At 52.7% G+C, this 8,399-nt stretch overlaps 5 protein-coding genes across 5 annotated transcripts; all 5 read right to left on the bottom strand.

Annotated features, from left to right (window-relative positions):
• Positions 1 to 70: 70 nt before the first annotated feature.
• On the bottom strand, positions 71 to 1,447 carry DQ04_00571250 (hypothetical protein; the record flags this gene model as incomplete). The annotated part of the gene is made up of 1 exon (XM_009309289.1): positions 71 to 1,447. One exon carries the CDS (start codon positions 1,445 to 1,447, stop codon positions 71 to 73), a length of 1,377 nt encoding a protein of 458 aa, XP_009307564.1.
• A 1,146-nt stretch (positions 1,448 to 2,593) lies between these two features.
• Positions 2,594 to 3,742, bottom strand: DQ04_00571240 (hypothetical protein; the record flags this gene model as incomplete). The annotated part of the gene is made up of 1 exon (XM_009309288.1): positions 2,594 to 3,742. The coding sequence occupies one exon, from the start codon at positions 3,740 to 3,742 to the stop codon at positions 2,594 to 2,596; it is 1,149 nt and encodes a 382-aa protein (XP_009307563.1).
• Positions 3,743 to 4,107: 365 nt separating this feature from the next.
• On the bottom strand, positions 4,108 to 4,836 carry DQ04_00571230 (hypothetical protein; the record flags this gene model as incomplete). Its single annotated transcript, XM_009309287.1, has 1 exon — positions 4,108 to 4,836. The coding sequence occupies one exon, from the start codon at positions 4,834 to 4,836 to the stop codon at positions 4,108 to 4,110; it is 729 nt and encodes a 242-aa protein (XP_009307562.1).
• Positions 4,837 to 5,137: 301 nt separating this feature from the next.
• DQ04_00571220 (phosphatidylinositol-4-phosphate 5-kinase) lies at positions 5,138 to 6,475 on the bottom strand (the record flags this gene model as incomplete). The annotated part of the gene is made up of 1 exon (XM_009309286.1): positions 5,138 to 6,475. The coding sequence occupies one exon, from the start codon at positions 6,473 to 6,475 to the stop codon at positions 5,138 to 5,140; it is 1,338 nt and encodes a 445-aa protein (XP_009307561.1).
• A 336-nt stretch (positions 6,476 to 6,811) lies between these two features.
• On the bottom strand, positions 6,812 to 7,657 carry DQ04_00571210 (pantoate--beta-alanine ligase; the record flags this gene model as incomplete). Its single annotated transcript, XM_009309285.1, has 1 exon — positions 6,812 to 7,657. The coding sequence occupies one exon, from the start codon at positions 7,655 to 7,657 to the stop codon at positions 6,812 to 6,814; it is 846 nt and encodes a 281-aa protein (XP_009307560.1).
• Between the last annotated feature and the right edge of the window lie 742 nt (positions 7,658 to 8,399).

Raw genomic sequence — 8,399 nt, 5'->3', positions numbered from 1 at the left:
TATATATATATATATATATATATAATTTGTTTCTTATCCGTCAAGTTTTCATGAAACATATCCGCAAGAGTTACAACTTCGTTTGTTTGAAAAGACGCTTCTTTGTGAGGACTAGGTGAGGAATAATTGCGTACGGGTCTGCAGCAACGTATGTGCTTCCAAAGTACTCAAGTGCACCTGTGTCACCACGCGGATCCAGCGCACTACCTCTGTCAATCACGCGAAAAATCGCCGGCATCTCCCCTTTGTTGTAGTTACCCGACGCATTCAGCGGAGGGTACGAAACAGCAAAGCTCATGCTCCGCACACCAGCGGCATCGCGGAGTGCCATCAGCGCAACAGCAACAGCGCGGGCAAATGAAGGGTCCTCCGGGTCTCTGCTGATAACTAAAAGCTCCTTTTCTTTGCGAGGGCACACATTCGAGAGCACCACATTGTCGCCAACTCGAACAGACAAGCCAATCATGTCGTGTAGGCGGACGACCTCGTCCCAGTAGCTATAATATTTAAGCTTTGAGAATCGTGCTGCCGCGCGCTGGAGCTGATCAATGCCAGAGAAGTAGTGATCTCTCGTTAACGCTACCTGTAGATGTAGGTGCACCTGTGAGGCTGACGCCCTTTTGCCAATATCGCAGATAATGTTAGGATATGTGTGGAGGGAGTCTTCGTGGTGAGCCCTCTTAAACCATTTGTGCGACACATCGATGATGTCAGCGATGACATCCTCATTATAGGCCAAAGGATCATGCACGTCAGTGATGATGAGGCTGTGCCAGCGACTAAGCTTGGCGATGTTGGCTGCTGTGAACGAGTGTTTGCCCACAATTCGTCCAAAAACATCCTCCGCCGTGTGGTTCATGCTGCAGAAGTCACATGTCGCCACGCCGCTGCCCTCTGTGTACGACTTCGCCACCGCCTCCTGCTCCGCCGCGTCGCCGCCGCTGCTGCCACCGCCCGGCCTGAATTTGCGGATGCTGTTGAACAGAGCATTCTCACCGGTAATGCGGTTCCACACCTCAACTACGCGCTGCTCCTCCAAGGCACGCATTAGCTCCTCGTGCGTTCCACCGTAGGCAGAGAACATCGCCGCCGCCTTTTCACGGAAGGTGGGCGGAACAGACAACAGCGCGGTTTCGGTGCGAATCACGTAGATACTTTCGAGTGCATTTCGCACGTCGGCGCGGTGAGCGAGAACGTCGCTCAGCGACTGCATCGACGAAATCGGCTCATAGATGTGTATCCTCGCACGAGGAGGCAGAGGAGGAACCGCAGCGGCAGCATTCATCAGTGAAGCGCTCTCCCTGTGCTTGGGCGGAAGCAGCGCGAACAAGACCAGCACTATCAAGAGGGTCACAACAAGAGCAACACGCACGCATCTCCGCCTCGATGAAAGAGGTGAGGACCAGTGGTGCAGTGTCCTAAGCTTTGACGCCGAGTATTTTTCCATTTCATAAGCCAATGAGGCTATGGACGGCAACAATGGAAAGCGAACCAAAAAAAAAGCAAGGCAAACAAGAAAGGTGCATTCAGATAGTAGTAGCAGAACTAACAGAACAGTGGGGGGGGGGGNGGGGGGGGGGGGGGAGGTCACTCTTCCCAATTCACCGCAACATTACCTTTAATTGAGAGAAAAGTTACCAGCTACCAGTCAGCACACACAGCTTTAGAGAGGCCGCGGCCGCTTCTCCGACGGGAGTGACTTAAAGCGGCGTTTAATGGTGATGCGGTGGCGGCTGTACTTGTCGTCAGGACTAAAGCGGGCGGGGTGGGCGCTGAGCGTCGGCTTCCCCTCCGGGTCCATCTTCTTCAGAGTGTACTGCCGCTTTCCATCAACGATGTACACCTGCAAGTGCATAGTGGAGTGTGTTTTTCTCTTGTTGTTCGCTTCCTGTCAACGAGAGTACAAGGAGAAAGAGAAAGAGAAAGAGGTTCAGCGGCAAGACGACAAATTGAAAGGCAGTCAACAAAGAAATCCAATGATACAGTTAGGACTCTAGCCAAAACTTGTACAGCGGCACACGAGAACCGGGTGAAGCGGGCAAACGACTCATCTACAAGGGCATGAAGCATGCCCTTGCGTGCCCTCGTGCACGCCAATATGTGTGTGCGCCGCTGCCACCACAATGGGCAGCAGCATCCACGTGGGAAAAAAGACGCTCTAGCAAGTACAGCTGAATAGGGAGGGGGGTAGAAAGCCAGCTCAGAAACAGACAGAGGAAGCGCGGTCGAAGTGATCACAGCACCAGTATGCAAGAGAACTCAAGCAATATGTTTTTTTCCTCCAGTTTTGTGCTTTGACCGTCGCCAGCGTGGATCTAAGCCGCACGGCCCACAACAAACTGTCCTCCATCATCTCTCAGCTTCGTATATCGAAGTGAATATAGACAACTACATCGTCCTGTACTCCGCGGCCGCCTCATCTAGTACGGAGCGGCCCGAGCAGGGAGGCCGGTATAAAGAGAGTTGCGCCCCCAAACCTTCCAGCTTCGCTACTCTTCCTTCTCTCTTTATTTCTCTTCCTCTCTCATTCGTTCAGCTCGAACAACATGAGGTTGGTGGGAGCGATTAACGACCTGGTTGGGGTGCAGGCAGCTCAGTAAATCGATATCAGTCTCGGCCGCCGGCACAAGTGTGAGCGCAGCGTTTGGCTGTTGCGCATCACGCTGGTGATATAGCACGCGTTGTCAAGAACGGCGTAGTAGGACGACATGGGCAAGAAGACCGAGGACTGCTGCGACACAACAGCTCCCAGTGTACGTCGGAGGTGGCAACGCAAGGCGGTGTGCAGCTCGCGCCGCAGCATCGACTCCGGGAGGGGCCCGGCCAAGTAGAAGTCCGCTACGTCCAACTCGCAGTCGTTGACGCTATTGTTCCTGACGCCAAGCTCCTCCGTTTCCCTCTCACACGACTTCGCCACATCCATCCAATACTGCTGCTCGACATCGCTACGCAACTTGAGGTAGTTAAGTTCTACACGGGCCTCCAAGCATTTCTTGTACTGCCGGAATGCACGCTGAATTTTCGTCACTGCCGCCTTCCAGCGGCGAAACTCAACGAGCGGCAGTAACCGTTCTGAGCGCAGAAATAAGAGAATGACATTAATCATCACTTCCCGTACAGGACTGCGGCGCCGCTGAGGAGTGGCCTTGGCAACCGCTGGCTTGCGACTGCGCCCAATGAGGTGCATGTAGAGGCGCCACCGAGGAAGAAACAGGCGTTGCAGGGTTTCCAGTGCACGCTGCCCGAGAGCACTCCTCAGTACATCCTCTAGCTGCGGCTCCCTCGGATTTACGTCGTTGGCCACTAAACTCTTGACCGTCGAGGCCACGCTGTCGCTGTTCGCATCGACATTCTCTTCTGTTTCCTTGGCCAGGGTCCATTTAACACCATTCACTTGATTCACCTCATCACAGGTGTGATCATGAGTGTTGCAGCGGCGATGATGCGGATTGTCTGGCGGCACTCGCAGCATGCCACGGCGAAGTGAATCTTTCCACTCCACAACAGAAGCAACTCTGTGCCGCACCTGCGTCGTGTGGGTCCTGCACGGCCGCATGAAAAAGGTCACGTTCCTCCGCCTGAGCGGGGGCAGCCTCAATGTCTCGGGCGCCGTGACGTCAAAAGTGTGACGACGTGAAGAAGCTTTGTTGCGCACCAACTCGTGGATGTGCTGCATCTGCGCCAGCTCCTCCTCGTGGAAAGCATCACACGTGAGACGGCGCGTCTTCTTTCTTGGCTTCATCCCCTCACGCCACACGATGTCTGTTTCTAACAACAAGAGTGACGACAGAAAACCAGAAAAAGCAACTTTTTTTTTTCTAACTTCGCAGCTGCAAGGAAATCATACGAAGCAGCATACACACAAAGCCGCTAATCAAAACGGCATGGGGGGTTGTTACGGTTGTTTTTCCTTCTCTTGGTCTCGGTTCTTCGTTCTCCTTTCTCCTTTTCGTTTTTCCTCTTCGTGCCTCTCTCTCTCTCTCTCTCTCTCTCTCTCTCTCTCTCTCTCTGTGTGTGTGTGTATGTGCTTTAAATGCATGCCGGGCGGAGGCGGGAAACGTGCGCCAATATGGCAAGCCACCTTTGCCGACTGCATCGTGAACACCGCTACTTCCCCTGCAAGAGCAACTGCGGGGCATTTTCGTAGGCCCACTTGTGGCGGTCCTGCGCGAGCTCCAACTCCTCCCCGAGGGCCTTGAAAACCTTCGCGTAGTCCACCGGCTGCTGCGGGCCGCCACCGCCCATTTGGCTCATCAGCAACGCCTGGTCGTTGTTTCCCGCCCCAGCGCCCAGCAGCAGCTGAAGGATGCCGTTGGAGCCGAACATGATGAGGAAGTACATGCTGAGAGATGTAACGTAGTTGCAGTCGAGGTCATCAATGTCAGCGCCGCGCTGCATCATGCCGCGGAACCGCGGGGTAAGCCCAAATGGGAATTTCGCCACAACAAAGCCGGAGTAGAAGTAGGAAACGAGCATCATCATGCCCATGTTTGGCACCATCATGAGAATATTGTTCTTCATCATCTCCCCCATCATAGAGGGGTCCTGCATCATCTCCATCGGGTTCACCTCAATCTTCTTCTGTAGTGGTCCTTTTCGCATCGCCTCTGACCGCCGCTTAAATGCCTCGGGTGAAAGTTTTTTACCCTCCGTCAGCAAGAGGCGGGAGTAATTGGAAACGTTAACGCAGCACATTCTTTCCATTTTGGGTTGGGGGCTCGAGCTCATAAGAAGACCAGCGTAGTGGCGTAAAACCCCGACAAAGATGACGATGGCGATGAGGGGCAGAAGCACCCAGTCGCGGATGCTCGGGTCGAGCAGAATGTTCTGCGCCATCGTTGGGGAGACGCTTCACTAATGAATGTTTCTCCCATATCAGCCGCGCCGTGGAGGAGGAGGAGGAGGAGGAGGAGCAGCAGCAGCAGTAGCAAAAATAAAGGAAGTGATAGCAGCACCAAATCATATAAGGAAAGAGGCACCACAGTGGCATACGTGCGCAAGAAGAAACAAAAGAGATGCATTACACAAGACAATATGTTTCTTTTTTTTTTCCACCATGTTGAGTGTCTTTTCCTTCGTTTTCTCGCCTTATCTCCTCTCTGCCTTACTCACTAACTCACTAGGCATCCCACAAGCTTCAGGGATTGTAGCCGGCGTCTCTAATTTCTACGCCGGGAAATATTTTTCGGGTGTAACGAATAATACGATCACGGTATTTAAGAGGCGGGACAGTAGAGAGAGTTTTGGCCTTCCATAGGAGGGACTTGCAGAAATTCGCCGTCTTCTTCTTCCACGTGTACAGTGTCAACATATCGATGATGCCGATGTAATACACCTCTTGGTCGTAGAGACTGCTAACGCCAGCAGCAAACTTGTGCATCTTGGAGGAGCGCTGAAGTGGCGATGGGCGAATCTCCTTCGCGTCCGCTGCCCCCTCGCTGCCTATTGGGTATGTCATGCGCATGCTCCATATGTGCTTGCCAGAGCGCGTCACCTTCTTCTCATTGTACGCAACACCGATAAGAAGGGAGTAATCCATAAGCCCCACAGAACCCAGGAACTCATAGTCATGCACAAGTATTTCAAGCAGCTGATTCCTCTTCTCCCTTTCCAACCAGAAGAGACGCGTGAGGTCCTTGTCTTTCCGCGTTGCCAGCTTGTCCTTGTCAGCGGCCTCCACAACGACAACGCGGTCCTGCATAGACTCAAAGAACCCCGGCACAGCGATGGTCTCGCGTGGTGTGTCTATGATATATGGGTTGGGTTCGTACGGGTGGCGAATAAGTTTTAGAAAGTGTTGGTACTTGCCTGGTTTCGGCATGCGCCCCTTGAGGTCCCACTTCTCGTTAAGCGTGTGGCAGGAGCCGAACACATCGTCGAAGCACAGAATGAAGCCAACCTCCTTCCCAGCCTCCACACGAAGAAGCATCGAAAAGCGCATCAGCAGCGTGTCGACGTTATGTGCGAGGTGCTCTGTATACTTCTGGAGAAACCCGAGCAGGACATTCACCTCTGCCTCGGCGATCGTCTTACACATAAGATCCATCGACTTGGACTTGAGGAAGAGCGCCATCGAGCGTCCCTCACCTAGTTCTAATCGCAGCCGCTCTTCCGGCAGCGTCCACTCATCGGCGAACACGTCTTCATCGAGGCCGTCAAGCTGTCTAAGAAAGCGAAACACCTCTGGGGCGTATTCGTGCACAATCACCTCCTCCTGGTTACCCTCGTTGTTCGGTACATTAAATCGCAGCACACGTGTTTCGTTATACTTCGACTCATCGATTTGGGCAAGTGACTGTTTCACCCCACTAACGCTCCGCCTCACTATTCCGGTGTCTCCATTCCCCGCTTTCAGACGGTCGCGGTGACTTTGCAGTTGGGCAGCAGCTGTTGCTGCTAATGCGCCAGCAACTTGGCGCCCGGTTAGTCCGCGCCCGCTCGTGGCGGCGCCGCCAACAGTTTGGCATATCCCCATCTGCAGAATAATAAAAGAAAAGAGAAAAACAAAGGCACTCGAGGAAGTTGGCAGCCACAATAATGTAGCCCGTGTCCCCCACGGGCACTTACCCGGCACACGCCGGACAGGCGACCCAAGTGCCTTAACACCGGAAGAAGTCAATAAAACACGACGCAAACAAATGAATAAAAATGCAACAATTTTTTTTTTTTTTAGGACGCTCGAAAACCTGAAGTTGTGCTGATACATACATATATATATATATGCAGAACCCGGTGAACAGTAAATTTAAAAAGAAAGGAAAGTCCAGTCGCTAGCCGTCGCAACGTGATCCTCCACCGTTTGTGATATATATCATTGGATTACTACGTTGTCAAGGAGCCTCGTGGGTCCAAACTTGTATGCCAGTGCAATCAGTAGAGCTGTCGTGCAGTTCTCCACAGGCATAAGCGTGTCGCTCGACAAAACTTCGACGTAATCGATCACGCCACCAAGTCCCATAATAGCATCAACAATTCCAGTCCGCACTGCTTTCGCCTCCAGAGTGCGATCAGCACGCACAAGAGTCTCCGCCTTCGCTAACGCCGCGTAGAGGGCCGGCGCCTTCGCACGGTCACCCGGCGAGAGAAAACGGTTACGGGAACTCATGGCGAGCCCGTCAGGCTCACGCACAGTCGGTAACACCACAATTTCAATAGGAAAATCAAGATCTCGCACCATGCGCCGAATAATTAACGCCTGTTGTGCATCTTTCTGCCCAAAGAAAGCAAGGTCAGGCAGCGCGATATGAAACAGCTTGGTCACAACAGTGCAGACACCACGAAAATGACCTGGGCGCGCTCGCCCGCAAAGAGACGTTGAGAGCGCCATCTCGTCCACCCACACTGAGGCGTCTGGCGCGTACATCGCGGCTGTGTCCGGGCAGAAGATGATGGCGTCCGGAGCGACCGCAGCGATCATCGCCTGGTCGTCCTCGAACGTGCGCGGGTACGCAGCGAAGTCCTCATTGGGAGCGAACTGCGTGGGGTTTACGAATATCGACACGATCACCGTGTCGGAGTTTCGCACGGCCTCACGAACGAGGGACACATGACCCTCGTGGAGGTTCCCCATCGTGGGGACCAACGCGATGCGCCTCCCACGGCCGCGGAGTGCCAGAATCTCTTTCTGCAAGGCCCTTGGCTCATAAAAAATCCTCATGAATGAGGCCCTCCCGGCGCAAAAAAAAAAAAATAATAATTAAAATATGCTCCCAACACCGTGTTCTTTCTCTTTGCAGAGTAATAGTGGAAAGAGAAAAAAAAAAAGAATCAACGCGAGCCAGTCCCTGAAGCCCCAGCACACCACAACCAACCCCGCTTTACGGCAATCGTGCAACTGACTAGGGTGCCCAGCGTAGCCACTCATTCCGCACACAGCAAAAAAAAGGGTGCAGGCAAGAAAGTAGTCCTTACACCTCTCCTTTACGCTAACAGCATATAGGTCCATAAAGCAAAAACAAGAGGGAGAAATAACTCGCTATCACAAGGCAAGCAAAAAAAAAAGACTACAAAAGGCAAAAACCATCTCGCTTTTCTATTGTTTTTTTTTTTGTTTGGGTTGTTTTCTGCACTTTACACAAAACACATACTGCGCAGCCAATACTCAACACACGCTGGGCACGACGGCCACAAGAAAAATTCTCTCTGCCAAAAGGGGAAGAAGTACTGCAACAACAACAAAAAGACTACAACATGAAAGCACTGATGACACTCCTCATTTAACTAATAGCAAAGTGTGTTTCTTCTCAAACCACGAAGATCACAGAGAGAGAAATGGTTTTTTTTGAGGGAGGGGGAGGCCGCACACTCAACTTCACAACAAAAAAGCATCCTGCTGTCCGCAATGGGACAACCTTCACCTCTTGGGCACCAATGACATGGCTCGGAGCAACCCCCCCCCC

This window comes from Trypanosoma grayi (assembly GCF_000691245.1).
Source record: "Trypanosoma grayi strain ANR4 Tgr_57_V1, whole genome shotgun sequence".
Classification (NCBI taxonomy): domain Eukaryota; phylum Euglenozoa; class Kinetoplastea; order Trypanosomatida; family Trypanosomatidae; genus Trypanosoma; species Trypanosoma grayi.
This window is presented reverse-complemented; position numbering and strand designations above follow the sequence as displayed.